The 19974-nt window shown below is 41.4% G+C and overlaps 1 protein-coding gene across 11 annotated transcripts in view; it reads left to right on the forward strand.

Moving 5' to 3' along the window:
• Positions 1-19974, forward strand: part of SUGCT (succinyl-CoA:glutarate-CoA transferase) — a 965969-nt gene that overhangs the window by 442950 nt on the left and 503045 nt on the right. For all 11 annotated transcript variants that reach the window (XR_004538045.1, XM_033930269.1, XM_033930264.1 and 8 more), the window contains exons 10-11: positions 2725-2796; positions 11940-12037. Coding sequence is in view for 10 of the 11 variants with exons in the window: in XM_033930269.1 (XP_033786160.1) it covers positions 2725-2796; positions 11940-12037 (170 nt within the window). In the remaining variant the exon portion in view is untranslated. The remainder of the gene's footprint in view (positions 1-2724; positions 2797-11939; positions 12038-19974) is intronic.

Raw genomic sequence — 19974 nt, forward strand, 5'->3', positions numbered from 1 at the left:
AGGTAGGAAGGGAAGGTTAATTTGTTTTTGCACTTTCAAATAGTGTAATTGCTATTTTTTAAATAATATAAGAAAAGATATTGTAACACCAAACTTGATTCTCTTAATTGCTCTAAATTCCTAACCAGGTTTATCTTGACTTTTATTTAAGTCAAGATTTGGTTGGTGTTTTCTCTGTGCATACCCCACCTCTGATAAGTGTGTTCTGTCTGTGGTCACTCGGCAAACAACAAAAGGGAAGAACCAACACAGTCTGCAGTGGAGAATACGAAGGCAAACCAAAACAAGGAAAACTGCAGACAGTCGAACAATGATGCAGGCAAAGTTTATTGTGAGAATAGATAAAATGCGGTTAAAAACAAACTTTAACCGCATTTTATCTATTGTCACAATAAACTTTGCCTGCATCATTGTACGTCCGTCTGCAGTTTTCCTTGTTGTGGTCACTCGGCTACATTTGAGATGAAATAAGATCACAGTACACTTGCCTGCAGAGTGGGGGCGCTGCAATTAGCATGTGATTTTTTTGCCATTATGATGTTTCCACCCATTCCCCCCCTCACCTAAACACTTTAGCTCTGTTCCCTCTCATAGCACAGGCCTGATCCCCCTTTCTGACATTCTACCCAAATTGTAACTGCCTGATGCCTCCCATAATCGCATGCATGTGCTGCTTCCCTTCTGAATTGGCCCCACCCCCACAGACTGATCTTCCTTCAATGCCTGATCCCCTTCCCCCCACACACATATGACCACTAGGAGTCATGGAGACCATTTTGGATCCCAGTACAGTCCTGGACAGTAGCAACAGCGATCTGCTGCTGCCCAGATTCCAGTGGACCACCAGAGAGACACATGATAGGAAAAAGAGGGCAGGTTTTGTGGGTTGGGGTAGGGTTAGCCTTTGAGGAGAGTGATTTAGAAAGAGACAGCAAACACTTCACTGTGAGAGGGTGGGAGAACTGGACTGTAGCAGCTTGTGTTGGGCACTGGGAAAGGGGTTTGAGCAGTCACAGCTTGTATTGGGGGTTCAGGAAGGGGGATCAGATAGATATGCAGGTGTGGGTGCTGGTGCATTGTTTTTGTAGCCCTCTTGAGGTGATGGTAAATTCAGCTGCACTATTTTCAATTACCCATACACTAGCTGTCACAGCTAGCCAGCCCTTTGCCTAGCCTTGTCACACCTACTCCTGCATTAGATAGCGAACGTGGGATTTTTACTATAGCGGTTGCCTTTTTAGTGCAGGAGATAGTAGCTTGGGCTGGTGTTAATGTATTTGAAGTATCATCTTTCTGTGATACAACCAAAGCAGTTCACATATTATATTCAGGCACTTTCTCTGTCCCTCCTGGGCCAATAATCAAATTGATATACCTGAGGCAATGGAGGGTTAAATGACTTGCCCAGAGTTACAAGGAGCCACAGTGGGAATCAAACTCAGTTACCCTGGTTCTCAGCTCACTGCACTAAGCATTAGGCTACTCCACATAGTAAACCCCATGTTAGCTGCTTAACTCAACTTAGTAAAAGGGCCCCTTATTACCAATTGATAGTGATGTCTAATAAATAAAGCCATTGCTTTAAGGAGCACTTGATGAAAAGTAGCCAAATTAATTCATTTGTTTTATAGGCAAATTTGTTTATTGATAGTTTAAATATGATTTAAACTGTTCACAGGCAAAGGGGGAAATTCTCTATGGAGGATGGCCTAATGGATCTGGCCAATCGGAGTGCCAGAATGCACTGGGAGGGAGGCCTAAGATTCCGGTTAGCCCAGGCGCCTAAGGCCCCTCCCTGGTGCATCCCAGGATGCACCGGGAAGGGGAAGGCCTGCCATTCTGTGGAGGCGAGTCTTTTGGCCAGAGGGAATAAGCATCCCTCCGGCCGACCATCAAGAAATAGGTATGGAGGGGGATATCCGGGTGAGCTTAGGAATGTTGGCATGCTTTCGGGGGGAAAGGGGGGGTTCTGGAAGGAGGGACTAGGCATCCCTCCTGCTAGTGGTCTTCGGAGGGGTGTGGGAGGTTTCTGGCAGGAAGGACTGGACATCCCTCCTGCCGGTGATCTTCGAGGGGTGGTGGCAGGAGGAATTGGACACTTCTCCCTCTTGCCATGGACATTCAGGGGTGGAGGGCTTTGGGGGTTCCGGCAGGAGGATGCCGGGGGATGTCTTGGGGTGGTGGCAGCAGGAACAATTGTCCTCTTGCCATGGACATTCGGGGATGAGGGGGCTTCAGGGGTTCCGGCATGAAGGAGTGGGCATCCCTTCTGCCTGTTGACTTCATGGGGGGGCGGGTTCCCTGCTGCGGCTGCTAAACTGATCGCAGCAGGGAGATTCCCTTGTTGTGATCAGCTTAGCAGCCATGTCTATTTGAAATACATTTCAGGTGCTTATTGCGGCCCTGGGGAGATGCCTAGGGCTGCCTAAACTTGCCTAAGGCCGCTTCCGGGTGAAAACACGCCCATGCCTAGCCTTGGGCGAGCTTAAGCAGCCTTACATGCCTCTCTATACTTGTGAAAACGCCTACAATATAGGCACCCTGCCTCGGGGTGTTTTTTTGTTTTTTTTTAAATGTGCTTCCCAATTGGTTGGTTAGACACGGTAGGATGCCTACCGCTATCTACAATTGGGAGCCGTGTATAGAATTTGTCCCAAAATGTTTAAAAATCTTCATTATTCTCATTTGTTTGTTAAAATTGTCTTTTTTTTTTTTTTTTTACAGGCTTTCAAAACAAAGGATGGCTACTTTGTACTTGGAGCAGGAAATGATCAACAGTTTATTACCGTGTGCAAGGTAATAAATAACATGGACAACTGTGGTCAAATCAGGCTTCATCTTGCCCTTAACACGTCTTGTAACATGATACACACATAATAAACACCAGGACACACTTAGGGTGAATTCATCAAAGAGTGCTAAGAGCTTTAGCGTACGCTAAACACTAAGGCCCATATTCTATACATGGCTCCTTAAGTTAGGTATTGGTAGGCGCCCTACCGGCACCTAAGTAAAGAGGGAAATGCCAATTAAGAGTATTTTAAAAAGAGATTTCCAGGCATCTTTCTGCATCTAAAAAAACAGCACCAGAATAGCGTCTCTGGAAGTGTCTACCGATGCCTAACACCACAGTTGGCATAGCTAATGGTGGAAGTGGTGTTAGGCTCCAGTAGGGGCCTCCAGTGGTGTGAAACATCAAAGGTAGGCGCCAAAAATGTAGGCCTTGAAAACTCTGGCCTACATTTCCAGTGTCTACCTTTGCCAGAGGTATGATTTTCTGAATGGCGCCGTTGCATGATTGACATGCGATCAGTTACCGCTTTTAAGGCAGCTGCCAACAATGGCACCATTTAGAGAATCTGGTCCTAAAGGCACCCATTTCTTGCTATGGGTGTTTTTAGCATTTTATGCATGCTAACATGCTTAGCACCTTTTGTAGACCTTAACACCTTAATAGACCAGCATAAAAACTGGCTGCTGTTGAAGTAGAATAATATATATGATGACATGCAGCTTGTTTTACCATGTGAATGCAGTCCAGCTGAAATCAGTCAGTCATGAGTTTCTAGTTGATTAATATTGATTGACTATTGGATTGTAAGCTCAAACTAAAGGGAAAGATTTTGAAAACTAGAAAGCCAATCTTTTATCCCTAATAGCATAAGGGTCATTCTGTTACATCCCTTCCAGATTCCATACGCTAAGTGTTCATTCCCAACCCACAGTCCGGGTATTGCAGAAATTCACAACTTTTCTGATCACATGCTCCACCCCTCTTAGCCTGAGAGCTGGTAAATAAATCCAGTTTTACTTTCTGCAAGCAGTCTGTGCAGAAGTCTTTTGCAATTGCTTTGCTTCTATTTCTTATTTTTTTGCTTAAAGTTCGTTTCTCGGTGGCTTCAGTGCCTTGAGACTCCTTCCAGGTGGTCCCCTGTTGGAGGAAAAGACATGGTCCCGCGGTGCCAGACTGCAGCTTCACAGAGAAGTTCTGGTGAATCTGTGGAGCCAGCCTGCTGTGTGCCACCATTTATTTTATTTATTCAATTTTTTATACTGTTCTTCCAGGAGAGCTTCCAGGAGGTTTACATGAGTTTATTCAGGTACTCACACATTTTTCCATATCTGTCCCGGTGGGCTCAAAATCAAATGCACCTGGGGCCATGGGGGGATTGAATGACTTGCCCAGGGTCACAAGGAGCAGCGTGAAACCCACAATCCCCGGGGTGCTGATGCTGTAGCTTTAACCACTGCGCCATACTCTCCCAATTTATAGATTTGGGGTCCCTTCCCCTGGGAGTCTGCTGGCTGGTGACCTTGTCACAGGTTTCAAGTGCAGGCTGTATGCATCTGGAGCGAAACCCACCCGGGTTTCAAGTTGAAGGCTGTCTTTCCCACCCCCAACTGTGTAGGATGGATCTGTTGGTTTGCGGAGGTCATAGTCAGTGTCCGGCTGGCTGGCTGTCCGAATATTTTCCACTTTTACCCTGTTTTACTGAGTGGTTGTGGCGGATCGTTCTGATGGTGTTTTTTGGGACCTCAGGTTTGAGGGCAGGCTCTTCTCTCACTCCCTATCTAGCGTAGCTTTGACACGTCACCTAGTGTATGGAATTCGGAAGGGACATAACAGAATGGAAGATTAGGTTTATACCTTTGATAATCTTTTTTTTGTTAGTCCCTGGAGGATTCCATATGACCCGCCCTATCTGTATTCACTCAGTTCTTTGGAGTAGCTTGCTCCTTTCTGCCTCAGTTACTTTCATTACAGGCTTGAAGATTTTCCAGCCAGCTGTGAGTATGCACATTACCGAAGGCCTTTCTTGGGGTTCTCGCTGCACACTGCAAGTTAGTGTCCCTTAATTTTTTCTGAGTTGCCTTTGTGCCTGTTAGCACTTGTTAATATTTTGCACAGCAAACCAGTTCATGAATTACTTCTGTTGATGAGGATTCTCCCCTGTACCCCCTTGTCATGGATTTGTTCAGGTATGTTGCTTGGCTTTGGGACTTAACTGGATTTGTCTACCAGCCTTCAGGCTAAGGGGGGGTAGAGCATGTGCTTAGAAAAGTTGTGGATTTCTGCAATACCCACACTGCAGGTTGTCTAGCGCAGTGTTTTTCAACCGCTGTTCCGCGGCACACTAGTGTGCCGCGAGATGTTGCCTGGTGTGCCGTACGGTGCAGACATTGATTAGGCCTCAGGCCGGGTCCCGCACGCGCTCCCATTAGACTCCCCCGGTCCCCACTGCTGTTCAGTTTCGATCTTCTGCTCTGACACAACCGGAAACAGGAAGTTGCAGCAGAGCAGAAGATTGAACACTGAGCAGCCGCGCGTGCGCGGCTCTTTGGGAAAGCGTGCATGTCGCCGAAAAACAAAACCTACAAACTAAGGTGAGGCGAAGGGAGAGAGCTGGCTAAACAGTAGGATCGATTGGGCAGGCGAGTGGTGGCTGCGGGGACCGTGCGATCACTCGTGTTCCCGGCTCAAATTGGAAGGAGGGAGTGAAAGGGAAAAGGATTCTGGGCCAAGGGGATGAAGACGGAAAGAAAAACCCACAGCAGGAAAGAAAGGGAAGGACAGGCAGGTGAGCCAGATGCTAGAAGCAGGGGGGGGAGAAGAAAGAGGGAAAAAAGCTAGATGGGGTTGAAAAGAAGAGACACACTGGTATGGAAGAGGAAGATAGGGGAAATCTGGACACAGGAAGGTAACAGAAAGAGGGGAAATTATGTGCATGAGGCATAGGGACAGAGACATAAAGGGGACATGCCATGGTGATGGTATATGGACACAGGGGGGGGTAATGACAGATACATAGGGGAGATATTAGAAATGGAGAAAATAGGAGCACAGAAGCGAGATGGTTTGTGGGGATGGGACAGGGACCGAGCTCGCAGGCTTCAGTGGCTTGCACAAATTACATTGTAACGTGCCATGAAAATAAGAGGGAGGAAGATAGATAGATAAGCCACGTGAGAGGAGCTGAAGGATAGTAGAAAGGAACAGATGGTAAAGGAGGGAGGGAAGGGTGGTGGTGGAAAGGAATAGGACAGACATTGAAGGAGGGTGGAGAGGAACAGACCTCGAAGGGAAATGTGGAAGACAGAGTGGGAAGAAGACAGATGCCAGACTATGGGGGAGCGGAGGGAAGAAGATGGGTGCTAGACCAATTGGGGGGGGGGGGGTAAAGGGAGAGGCACAGTAACAGCAAATGGAAGATGTAGAGAGAAGACACACAGTGGATGGAAGGAATTGAATGAGAAGATGTGGAAAGCAGAAACCAGACAACAAAGGTAGAAAAAAAAATTATATTTATTTATTTATTTTTTGCTTTAGGATAAAATAGTATATTAGTTGTGTTGATAAAAATTTATAAACAAAGCCCTGCCAGCTGAACATCTCTTTCTCTAGTTCAGCAGCAGGAACTTTGATTTTTAAGAAAGGAATAAGCTAAATATTACAGTACTAAGGCTTATATGGATGCAGCGGGGACGGTGACGGGGCGGTGAATGGGATGGCAGTGGCGGTGACGGGGCGGTGAAAGGGATGGCGGTGACGGTGACGGGGCGGTGAAGGGAACGGCTGTTGACGAAGAGCTACGTGTGTGTCTTTCTTCGATTCCAGCCAGAATATCAGCTTTGTGTTCAGCCAAACAGGCTCAGGTTTCGCACTGAATAAAGTATTTTATAATTTTTCACTATTCTGTTTACTTAATATTTCATAATAAAGTAATTATAAAATACTTTCTTTGTGTTTATTTGATTCCTATTCAAGAGAATTACTTTATATATAGTCAATATAGGCACAGAGTTAAATTTTTTAACATTTTCTAATGGTGGTGTGCCTCTTGATTTTTTTCATGAAACAAGTGTGCCTTTGCCCAAAAAAGGTTGAAAAACACTGGTCTAGCGTATGGAATCCTTTAGGGACTAACAGTAACAAGATTATCGAAGGAATAACCTAATCTTCCAGTGATGGGGAACTGTACCTGTTACTTCAGTTGAAAGGACAAAGATGATTACTTGTGCAAATGTAAGTTTAAGCACCATGAGAGAGATCTGAAGAATATTTATTTAGTACAAAATTATTTGTGGCTGTGTAAAAAATTAATACATAAATCTGATTTAGCTCCTTTAATATGATGGACACAGTAAATACATAACTGTCCACCATAATCATCAAAATAAAAACTAAAAAAATAAAAATCAGTTCTTAAACCAAAACAATCTGGCAGCAGCATTTATCTACGTATATATAAAAAATATATATATAAAATAACAAAAATCAAATATATGTAAGAACACTTCTGAGTTTACTGTAAGTCTTACTACTACTGCTACTATTAATTATTTCTAGAGTGTTACCAGACGTTTACTTTGCTGTTCAGAGTCACAAAGCAGACTGTCTCTCCTCAAGTGAGCTTACACAATCAAGACAAGACAAACAGGATGCCAGAATAGGGGTTGCAGTTAAAGGGGATGGTTAAACTGCTGGATAGAATGGTGAGCAGAGGGGTATAGGGTTATGAGTTGAAGTCTTACATAATAAATCATATGTGCAACTTTTCCTAAGGATAACTGGTGCCTTATTGACAGTTTTGAATTATTTAAGAGCGTTAAAACAAACTCACCTAGAAGCACTGCTATTATTGAGTGGTGCAGTGTGATAAAACACTGCACATGCTCATTCAAATATTTATCGACAGCAGTGGTGCAAAAATCTCTTTCAAATATTAAGAAAACTTCAAATATGTGAGAAAGAATGATAAAAAAATGATAGAAAGTGACTTTATATATAATATATGAAGAGGTTATGCCAGTGCCAAAAAATAAGTTAATCAATCCCTTGCCAAATTATAAATTTATATAGCCAATGTGGGATTATAGGACTCTTTTCAAAATAAAACAATGCTCAATGCAGGTGTTAGCAGCTAGCATGGCAGGCGGTTTAACGTGTGTTAAACCCCTACCACAGCTTGATAAAAAGACCCCAAAGTGGCAGAGACTTTTTTTCTCTAAAACGTTTAAATTGCTATTTCTGAAACCCATTTTGTGGATGGTTTTCTATGCTATTCATCTATAATGCTTCTAAATCTCAAGGGGGTGTATCGAGGGTGTGTTTTGGGTAGGACTAGGGCGGACTTAATGATTGGATATTTTTCTGCAACAATGGATCATTGTAGAAAATATCCAAGGAAAAAATTGGAAGTTTAAAGTTACACCTGTTTCACTAATGAATAAATGCCAAAAAGGTGGCTAAAATAACCAGATGACCACTGTGATCACTGCCATCCCCCCCCCCATCCTCTAAAGATGTGAATAAAATAGTAATACCAGCCTATATGACAGCTTCAGATGTTATGGCCAGTCCTATCGGAGCAGCTAGCAGATCTTAGGAGTAGCCTGGTGGTCAGTGCAGTGAACTGCAGAGAAGGGAACCCAGACACATATTCCACTCTAAACTAGTACATGTGTGTAGTATAGAACATATGATCTTCCATAACCTACTGTATCTACATATAAGTGACACCTACAGGTATAAGGGCTTTTGTTGCAGTATACATTTGGGTACAGTAGGTTGGGTAGGTTTTGGAGGGCTCACTGTACCATATAAGGAGGTTATGGTGAGATTTGTACATGGGACTTTTTATGTGATGATCAATGCACTGCCCCCCTAAAGTGCTCCACTGCTTTGCTGGGATGTCTGTGTGGCCAATCTACTAAGAATGCTTGCCCCCTCCTATGTCCCAATGGCTGTTTTTTTGTGTGTTTTTCATTTGGACTTTTTGTCCCCCCCAAAAATGGTTCAAAAAGATATATATGTACTGAGGACAAACATTTAGGAAATGGTCATTTTTTAACAAAAAAGATAGACGTTTTCCTGTATTGAAAATGGTTGTCTTCACTGTTGGATTTTGAGGTGTCTTCTGCAAAACGTCCACAATCAGATTTTGACATCTCTATATGTAACAAATGCACTTTAAAATAAATACTGTAAATTATGTTAAAGGTTAAAAAAAAGCAGCACATGCTTTGCATTTTATATTTTGGACTGTGGTATGGAGTATTCCAAAGTGTTAATATAAACCCTGCACTAAAAATTTGCTTCATGTCCCTTCCTTACTAAGGTTTTATTATCCTTTTTATGTTGGGTTCTGAAAATTAGCACATGTTGTTATAGAATACTGGGTCATTGCACCTAACCTCAACACTGGTATTTACTCTACCTTTCAGCAGGCATAAGTATGGTGCCCAAATTTAGGTATGAGATCTGCACTTAAGTGTTATTTTATAAAGGGCATTACAGAATTATGCTTAAGGCAATTTTTTTCCAGTGCCTAATTTTCAATGCCATTTATAGAATATGGCCTTAAATTGTAAAGGTAAGGAAACAATAAGGCAGCACTAGATCCAATGCAAAAGAATGAAGAGAAGCAGACCATATTCAGAAACAATATCTTTATTTGCTATGGCCTATATTCTATAAACAGCACCTTAAGTTAGGTGCTGGTAGGCACCTTACTGGCACCTAAGTGTAAAACACTGTTTAAAAATGATTAATATCATTTTAAAAAAAGAAATGGTGCCTACTAGCACCTAAAAAAACCAGTGCTTGTATTACCACCACGGAAGTGCTTTACGATGCCTAATGTAGGCGTGGCTAATGTTGGAAATGGTGTTGGGCATAGCAAAGCACCTCCATAACCTCAATTCACATGAAAGGTAGGCACCAGAAATGTAGACTTTGAAAACCCTGACCTACATTTCTGGTGCCCCTAAAGGCCGCCTGGCTTCCAAGGCAACCATTTCCAGATGGATTTGTATGGCCATATCTTCTGCCTATATTGGGAGTAGGAAGTGTCCACCTGTATCCTTGAAGGTGCATGCCACTAGAAGTATAACTTCCTCGTGGGCAGAGTCTAAATCGTTGTTCCTTGAAGAAATTTGCAGAACAGTGACATGGTCCTCCCTTCATACTTTTGCAAAGTTTTACAGACTGGACGTAATGGCCAAATTAGATTCTGCATTCGGATCTTTCAGCAGGCTCATCTGCCCCATCCTAGATTCCAGGAACTGCTTTGATATGTTCTGAAGGTTCATGAATGATGTGCCTGTTGCACTAGAAAGGAAGATTAGATACTTAGCTCAATAATCTCCTTTCTAGTAGACAGGCACATCTTTTCTGAAGCCCATCCTGTCAGATGTTCTTTAGCCTGCTTTCTGCCTGGATGGCTGGATATCTTGTTTCTTCCCTTTATCCAGTAAGGACATGGATGGGGAACATCATTGCTACTTGGATGAATCTAGGGAGTACTCTCTACTCCAAAATGGTTAGTGTAGGTTGCATTCCTATAGGTGATTGTTTCGTTTTCACCTGGTTATGTGTTATAATGGGTTCATGTTTTTTTTCAGTTTCATTTGTCATATATTTTTGCAATACCTAATCTTCCCATTGGCCAGTAAATCCTCCATTTGAGAATATTGTTTCACAATACAGTGGTACCTTGGTTTACGAGCATAATTTGTTCCAGAAGCATGCTCGTAAACCAAAATACTCGTATATCAAAGCGAGTTTCCCAATAGGAAATAATGGAAACTCGTTTTGATACGTTCCCACCCCCCGAGGCAAGCGGTGCTGCTTCCCCCCCCCCCAAGAACTGGCATTGCTCCCCCTGCTCATGGAGGCCTCCACGCGTAATCTGCCATCCCCCCAGCTCATTTCTCCCCCCCCCCCCCCGCGATCCGGCAACCCCCCCCTTCGTGATCCGGTGACCCCCCCGCTCGTGTCGCACCCCCTCCCCGCCGTGATCTGGCATCCCCCAGGCATCCACCCACCCACCCGATCACATTTCTTACCCCCGTTTGGCACCGGCACCAACGCACAGGACATGCCGGTGCCGGTGCCCAAAGATCTGCCTTCTTCACGCTGAGCCCGTTCTCTCCTGTGTAGATATAGTCATGAGCCGGCAGTGCAACGCAAAATGTCAAAACGAAACGGTTTTATACCATTTGTATTGCGGTTTATCCTAAACCTTAACAACCATGGACCCCTGAAGAAGGAATGTTCTCCAAAACACGGACCGTTTCGGGTCCCTTGGTTTGTAATAAAGTGATATCAGTAACTGCAACAAATATCTGGTACAATAAACATAGCCTGCATCTTGTACTTTTTAGTCTGCAGTTTTCTTTTGATAACCATGAGATAAAACTTTTGGGTTTAACTTCATGTGATTCTAAGGGAGTAGTTTATGTGATCAGATGTCCCTGCAATAAATTATATATTCAACAGACATCAAGGGCTTTTCGAACTTGTATGATTGAGCATAAGTCTTGCCTTACCAGGTTAAAAACGGAGGCTCCTAAGGTGCAACCTTGTATGATTTATGGACATTCATGAGGGGAGACCACTTGTGGTTAGAAGTGGGAGTCAGGAGCAGGACTAAGACCTTGTTGAGGGGGTTGGGAAGAAGAGGAGCTTAACCATGTCTTTGGCCTGGAAGTTATGCAGTTTCCAACCAATATTCATTGCTAACATCCGCATGTCTAAGTGACCAAAGTTAGGACCACTATTTGTGTGGTTATACATGCCTGATTAACTATGCAGGCCTGGCAATGAATAAGACTTGACAAGACTTGTATCCTCACAATGCCCAGTTCTCCTCGACTTTGCCCACAGAAAGGCACTCATCTGTCCACTTTCAAAATTACTAGTCAGCGGCACTCCCCGATTAATGGTTGCTGAATATTAGCAGCTGGCCTACTAAACATGATTTAAGCAGGCTGGAGTCTCTTTGGCCTGCTTAGATCACTTTAAATATCATTCGCTAAATTTGTATCATGTATACCAAATGAGCAAAATTGTCTTGAACAGCTGGCATATTGTTTGAAAGGAGTTTGTATGTATGTACAGTATATTTCTGAAGAAATTTTATTTTGTTTCTTTTTAGATCTTGAAATTACCTGAACTGTGCATTGATTCCAAGTATAAAACTAACAAGCTCAGGGTAAAGCACAGGAAAGAACTTGTTGGGATATTATCAGTACGGTAAGCTCACTAGAATTGGTACATATTATTCAAGTTATTTATCAAATTTTGCTCTGTAGAAGATATTAATGGGGAGAACAATAATTAAAAGTCATTGTCCAGATAAGACAGCATTTTATGCAAAGAATTGGATTTGTTGAAAATGACCCATTTTCAATTCTTCATGGAGAAATATTGGGTGCATGCATATTAGGGATGAGCTATCTTTGCAAACACATTCGAAATGTCAACATCATATTTCATATTGTTGTAACATAGAAACATAGAAAATGTATTGTATGTCATTAAAACCCCCTATATTTGTATTGTATGTCATTAAAACCCCCTAAATAAGCAGAAAACAAGAAAATCCATGTTTTGCCAATTGCTGATAATCGTATACATTCTTTCCAAAGAATGCATCATATTTGGAAAAAGGGTGTGTACTTTCGAAAAGAGTACACATTTTTTTCTTCAACGGTGCTCCTGTTACATATGTAGGTTCTATCAGGAAAAGAAATGTGCACTCTTTCCAAAATAGCATACCCATTTCCCATATAATGTGCATTCTTTTGAAAGAGTGCACACTGAAAGATGTTGCTTTGAAGGTAAAAATGGCCAATGAAAATGATTGGCCACTGTTGGAAGCAGAATACTGGGTTAGATTGACCTCTGGTCTGATCCAGTATGGCAGTTATGAATACAGGAACTAGTAAAACAAAAACAAAAATAGGAGAAGACCTGTAATGCCAGTCTTAACCAAAGAATATCACAAGAGACATGAAAATTTAATCCACCGTGCCATCGTGCCAGCTTCAAACACTATCAACCCTAACATAATGTAGCATCTACCGTATTTTTGGCTCCATAAGACGCACCCTAAATTTAGAGGAGGAAAACAAGAAAAAATACATTCTGAATCAAATTCTTCCTGCCAAGCTCTGCACCCTGTCCCCCCTCCGTGCCAGGCGTTGTACTCTGTCCCCCCCCCCCCCCGGTGGTTTAGTGATAGGCAGGGACAGGGCACAGATGTCAAGGCAGATGACTTTTTAAAATATGCAATATCACCTCAGTAACTACTATAGAAAAATAGACAAATATAGACAGCAGATATAAATTTTTTGACATATTTTGATCACTAAATTGAAAATAAAATCATTTCTCCTACCTTTGGTTGTCTGGTGATTTCTTTCTTTCCCTCCTCAGGCCCAACAATTGTCCCTTCCTTCCTTCCTCCTATGTTCCCCTCACTGTCTTTCAGCCTTTGTTCTCTTCCCCCCCACACTCAGGCCCAACAATTACCAGTATCCCTTCCTCCCTCCCTCCTATGTTTCCCCCATTGCCTTCCAACCTTTGTCCTCTTCTGCCCCCACCAAACCTGCCCTCCCGCCCCCTGAATTCAGTTACCTCCCATTGCTGCCGCTGTGAGGATACATCAACGAAGCAGCAGCGGCGGGGGCTTTGGACTCCTGGCTCAGCAGTGGGTCGAGGGAGCCAGCGCAGAGCGAATTGCTGGGAAAGGCCAGACAGGTGAAGCAATTGCACGCCGCCAGCCCAGAAGTCTTACCCACGACATCAATTCTGATGTCGGATTGAAGGTCCGGGCCAGCCATGCAATCGCTGCACCCGCCTGGCCTTTCCTTTCCTCTATTTACGAAGGTAGGAGCAGCGGCAGGAGCAGAGCCCAGGAGCAGCGGTAGTGGGCGGCGGTTGAAATAAGGTAGCGGGGGGGGGAATTGTATTCACTCCATAGGACACACCCTTTTTGGGGGGGGAAAAAGTGTGTCCTATGGAGCGAAAAATACGGTATATTCTGATTTTAAATTCAAATATGTAATAAAATGAAGGGAGAGAGAATTTGAAAGGAGAGCAGAAATAAAGCCAAACAGACCAAAAGACACTAATTGTATATTTAAGGGAGAAGTTATCAATGTGGGCTATCATTAAGACAGTTAATTTTACCACAGGATCCCATTTTAAGCAATGAGACCATGTGCTAAAATAGGATGTTTCATCATGGGAGCCCGCATTGATAACTCAATTTCAAGATATTAACCAGAAGATTGCTTCAGTGAACACAATATTGACCTTCTTGAAGATTCTGACTCAATCCATGTATTTGTGGGTGTTTCCCCAATTAAAGATAGCTTGTCTTTAATTCTAAAGTTGGAGAATTTAGATAATACATTGAGAAATGAAAATCTACATTTTCAACTTGTTATCCCCTCCTTTTACAAAGCTGTGCCAGTGGCCCAAATCTCTTTAAATCCCTAAGGGCTTTAGGGCAGCTACCGCAGCAGCCTGTGCTAAATGGCTTCATAAAAGGGGTCCTATATTTTTTCTGAGATGAAATTGCAAAAATATTTTTCAGAATTGTTAAGGTTTTTTGAATACGATAAGATTTTAATTTCTAATATACATTTTCTACTACTTCAATGGCTTGGGGGGGGGGGGGGAGAGAATGGATAAAGTGAAAGAGAATAAATCTCTAGATGTATCCACATTTTTAGAGTATCCAGAAGACACTATTCCCACTCGATTCATCCTCTTTGTCTCTTTTCTCAGAGAAGGATGAGCTCAGGGTGTGCTTTGTGGTAAAAAAAAAAAAGAAAATCTGTATTCACTGATTTTCTTTCCCTTAAAGCTAAGGTTTTGGCTTAGGGGGTAATTTTTAAAATACATTTCCTTTTAAGTGCTGTTAAACTCTTAGATCTTTTTTTTTTCTCAGATCCTAACTATTTGGAGAAATGTCTTGAGGAAAAGAGTAGTCTATAGGAGGGATGGAATGTTAAAAGAAGTCTTACTTAATGGTTTGTTAGGCACTTGTAGAACTGGTGGTGTTCTTCTTTTCCTAGTATATTTCTTTTCTTGTAAGGTGGGCTATAGGAATAGGATTCCTTACATTGGACCCTTTTACAAAGCCATGATAATGATGCTGCCATGATATATGCACCGAAGCCTATAGGAATTGCGACGTACATTCAGTTCTAGCATTGGATTCACACAGGCACTTGTTTGATACCTTTTTATTTTGGTTTGTTTCAATACCTTATCCACCATGGATCCCTGAGTAAGGCGTGTTATCAGAAACACGGACCATGTCGGGTCCCTTGGTTGGTAACAAGGTTGTATATTTACTGCATTTTATTGACGGTATAATAAACAAGGCCTGCATCCTGTACATAGTCTGCAGTTTTTGTTTTGTTTTTTGCATTTACTGTGGCAGCATCGCTATCGTGGCTTTGTAAAAGGAGCTTTTTGTTTCTCTTGGATTTCCTCATATTTGTGAATCCGATTCTATTCATTTTCTTTTTCTTGCCATTTAAGAACAAGTTTAAAAGTATTGATAAGAAAAACTGGGCTGTTTTAAGATTCCATTTGATGTCTTTTTTGGGGGGGAGTGGGCTGTATGGAAAGTTACAAAATGACGTAGAAAATAAAAAGAAGGGATGAAAAGATGACTTTCTGCTTGAAATAATATTCAAAATCAAAGTTTATTCCAGCACCCTGTTTTATTCAAAAGGACCCAATACAGTAACATGTTTTGGTGAAAAGTCGCTTGCCTGTATTTAGTGCTATTTTCAAGTTGTATATTTGTCGAAACAGTATAAAAACAATCTTGGAGATATTTTTTACAAATTTAGCTTCAAGATGTCTTCCCCTATTCTGAGATACACAGCACCCATATTCCTAGTTTGAAAGAGGGGTCTAGTCTGCAGTCAAGCTTACCAATGCTAGGCCACATGAGAAAGACCAGAAGCCTCATGAAATGTTCTGTTTTTAATTACATAGTAGTCTCTCTATTTAAATAAATATAGGTTTCTAATTCATATCATCTCAGTTACAAAATGAGGACTGTGCATTACAAAATGTAAAACAAGAAACAAAAAAGTGTGTACAATAGTTGAAATTAACCCATTACATCATTCAGTTTTACAGAGATTTGTATGAGTTTCTCTGATTCATCAAAATTGAATTCCATTCCTGGCACCTGTAACTGCCCCAAGTTTTCTTCAGTGAAGACTGAAGAAAATAATTCATTTAATCTCTCCCCTATGGCCTTGTCTTCCCTGAAAGTTCCTTTTAACCTTCGGTCATCTAGTGGTTCAGCCAGGAATAGAATTGGTTTAGTCAAGGGCAATCTTGCCTCACCAATCTACTGTATTCCTTTGAAGGGGTGAATGAACATGTGGATAAAGGTGAACTGGTTGATATTTTGTATTTGAATTTTCAAAAGACATTTTACAAAGTGCCTCATGAAAGACTTCCAAGGAAATTAGAGAATCATAGGATAGGAGATAATGTCCTATTATGGATTAAGAACTGGTTGAAAGACAGAGAGTAGGTTTTAATGGTCAATATTCTCAATGGAGAAGGGTAATAGTGGGGTTCCCCAGGGGTCTGTGCTGGGAAGCTGCCTTTTAACATATTTATCAATGATCTAGAGATGGGAATAACTAGTGAGGATTGTGAAAAATTGCAAGACCTTGTGAGACTGGAAGACTGGGTGTCAAAATTGTAGATGACGTTTAATGTGAGCAAGTGCAAAGTAATGCATATGGGAAAGAGGAACCCGAACTATAGCTACGTGATGCTAGGCTGTATGTTAGGAGTCACTGCCCAGAAAAAGGATCTGGGTGTCATTGTTAAGGATACATTGAAACCCTCAGCTCATTGAGTGGCGGTGCCTAAAATAGCAAATAGAATGTTAAAAATTAGCAGGTAAGGAATGGAAAACAAAGATGAAAATGTTATAATGCCCTTGTATTGCTCTAAGGTATGGCTTTAACTTGAATACTGTGTGTAGTTCTGGTCACCATATATATAAAAAAATATATATCTGAATTAGAAAATATACAGAGAAGGGCAACAAAAATGATAAAAGGTTTGAGATGACTTCCCTAGGAGGAGAGGCTAAGGTCCGTTTGTGTTGGTTGTAGTTAATAATTAAGACCCTGTTTTTAATTGTAAATCACTTTGAATTAATGATATTGTGATACATCAAAATTTTGATTAAACTTGAAAACTTGAAACTAAGGTGGCAAGGGCTCTTCAGCTTGGAGAAGAGATGGCTTTGGGTAATATGATAGAGGTCTATAAAATACTGAGTGGAGTGGAAAGGGTAGATGCGAATCGCTTGTTCACTCTTTCCAAAAATACTAGGACTAGGGGACATGCGATGAAGCTAAGTAGTAAATTTAAAACAAACCAGAGAAAATATTTCTTCACACAATGTGTAATTAAACTCTGGAATTCATTGCCGGAAAGTGTGGTAAAATCAGTTAGCTTAGTGGGGTTTAAAAAAGGCTTGGATATTTTCCTAAAAGAGAAGTCCATAGGCTATGATTGAGATGGCTTAGGGAAATTCACTGCTTATTTCTAGGATAAACAGCATAAAATCTATTTTACTACTTGGGATCTAGCTAGGTACTTGGGACCAGGGCTGGCCACTGTTGGGAACAAGATACTGGATTTGATTGACTTTTGGTCTGTCCCAGTACAGCAATTCCTATGTTCTTAAAACTAGACAAACAAGAGCTCTATGTTAAAAAAAAAAAAAATAATTTAATGATCTTGAGTTGCAGCCTGACAACAAAATATATTGGGTATGATGTATTAGGAGTAAGAATCTTCTATATAAGATTGAAACACACCCAAAAATATATGTACACTTCTCCCTCCGTATTCGCGGTTTCGATTATTCACGGTTTTTAGCTTGCTGGCCCCTCCCCCCAAATTACTTCAGCTTGCATAGAGAAATCCTTGATTCCAAGTGTTTACAGAGAAAATCGCTGATTCCCAGCACTTTCTTCACCGTGTTTTGCCTCTCCTTCAGGAACAGGCCAGGTCTCCCACCATGTTATTCGCGGTTTCACCATATTCACAATGGTTTTTAATAGAAAACAGCGAATAACATGAAAAAGTTATTTGCGGTTTTTCTGTATTTGTGGTTCTGTTAATCCCCTATCACAGCGAATACGGAGGGAGAAGTGTAGAACATTTTGTCTGGAAATTGCTGTATTATGGCCCATTCAGTTCTTTCTGTGCCTTTGCTGTATGGTTGTTCCAAATTCCATCTAAATAATCAACATCTGTAATCTTTTTGTTTTGAGAGGGAGAGAACAGAGGAGCAGAAGAAAAGAAGGCCTCTCCTACATTAATTCAAATTATTTTTCTACCTCTCAAAAAGTTCCTCTCATCTAATAGTTTCATGCTGTTCTGATTAATTCACCTTACACCATAATTCACTAAAAATAACTTTCTTATTTTCTTTTACAGTCATGTCTACTGCCTTTTCTTTCCTTCCTCCTTTTAATAGAATTAGGATCTGAACTTATGGCATAGTCCTCTTCATCTCTTCTAAATTTTTATAATTTCACCTTTTTATCTGCCTTTTAAAATTCTATCAAATTCTTTTCATAGCCCTTTATCAACATGTTGCAAGAAGGGTCATGTTCCTTGAGATATTTATCATGCTGTTCTAGTTGTTCCTTTACAACATCTGTTTTTGGTTTTGAAGCACCTATAAGTAACAACATTTATTGAAAATGTTGGTAACTGTTCACCTGGTATCCTTCTGCTTTTGCTTACATACTTTTCTGCAAGCTATACAAAAAATATGTTTTTGAGTGGAATTTGGGTGGAATGTGGGTGATTACATACATTCTTTATGTCCTGACATTTATTCTTGCTCATATACAGTCATAAAGGTCAATGGCTTTGATCTAGTTGTGACTTCTTCCAATTTACCATAGTATTTTATAAAATAAGTCTCTACTTGCCATTCTAACTAGGTCACCTGTTATAAAATTGTCCTTAGAGAGTATATGGCTACTTGCAACAAAAAAACATGTTGGTGTCTTCCTGTTGCAGTACTGTGCTTTGATTCACCTCTTTTTTTCTGTTGAAAAAGCAGCCTATGCTATGAAATCCCATGTTGTGAGGACTTGCTATCTTGTTTGTCCTTGGAAAAAATCAAGTTACATACCTGTTGCAGGTGTTTTCCATGGATACAGTTCCAAACATACTCCCACCCTCCCCTACCCCATGCTTTCCAATATAGGCATTGTATTTTATTATAGACTTTAAAAAATGGACTGAAGCAGTCCTATGTGATATTGGCAGGTAAGAAGTGGCATACCTATGGGATGAGCTTACTCAAAAACTTCTAAAACATTTAGCTAGAGTAATGTTCTGGCCTTTGTCGGTGACTGACATTAGCCATGCTATGAGGGCTTTTATCCTGCTGTTGATGGATAAAACCTGAAACAGGTATCTTACTGGATTGTACTGTTGTAAAAAGTGATTTGCCTAGTATCAAGTGAAGAGATGTAAAAACATTTTTGGTTTCTTATTCTTAATTGCTTTTAAATGTTTCTATAATTGAAGGGCTTATCATATATACTCAACTATAAGTTGAGAGCAATTTTGGAACTAAAATGGTTAAAATTGGCCACCCAGACACACCCCATAGGTAGCATGTCCTCTCTGCTGACCCCTCCCCCCAACAAACATAGATCTACCATGCCCTCTTTGCTGTACCCCGAAGCATGTTATTCTTTTTTTTGTTGATCCCTCATCTAACACCACCATGCACTGCAGCAATATAGCTGGGTCGCCTGTGATCTGATCCCAAGTGCGCCTTCTGACCTGTCCTGCCCATGTGGCAACAGGAAGTTGAGTCAGAGCAAGCACTCGGGAGCCAATCACAGGAGGTCTAGCTATACCTCTGCAGTTCTGACACTGTATGGAAGTAGATTTGAAGGTACATGGCAATGGCAGCGGGGAAGGGTGTGGGGAATTCAAATATTGGTGCTGTATAGAAGTAGATTTGAAGAAACATAGTAGCAAGAACAGCTGGTGGGAGTATTGAGATGCTGCAGAGATCTTGTGGTGCCACCAACAGACTGGCAAGGGTATAAGAGGGAGTTATTACCTTTAAATTTTGTAGTGCTATG

The sequence above is a fragment of the Geotrypetes seraphini genome, chromosome 2, assembly GCF_902459505.1.
Source record: "Geotrypetes seraphini chromosome 2, aGeoSer1.1, whole genome shotgun sequence".
Lineage (NCBI taxonomy): Eukaryota > Metazoa > Chordata > Amphibia > Gymnophiona > Dermophiidae > Geotrypetes > Geotrypetes seraphini.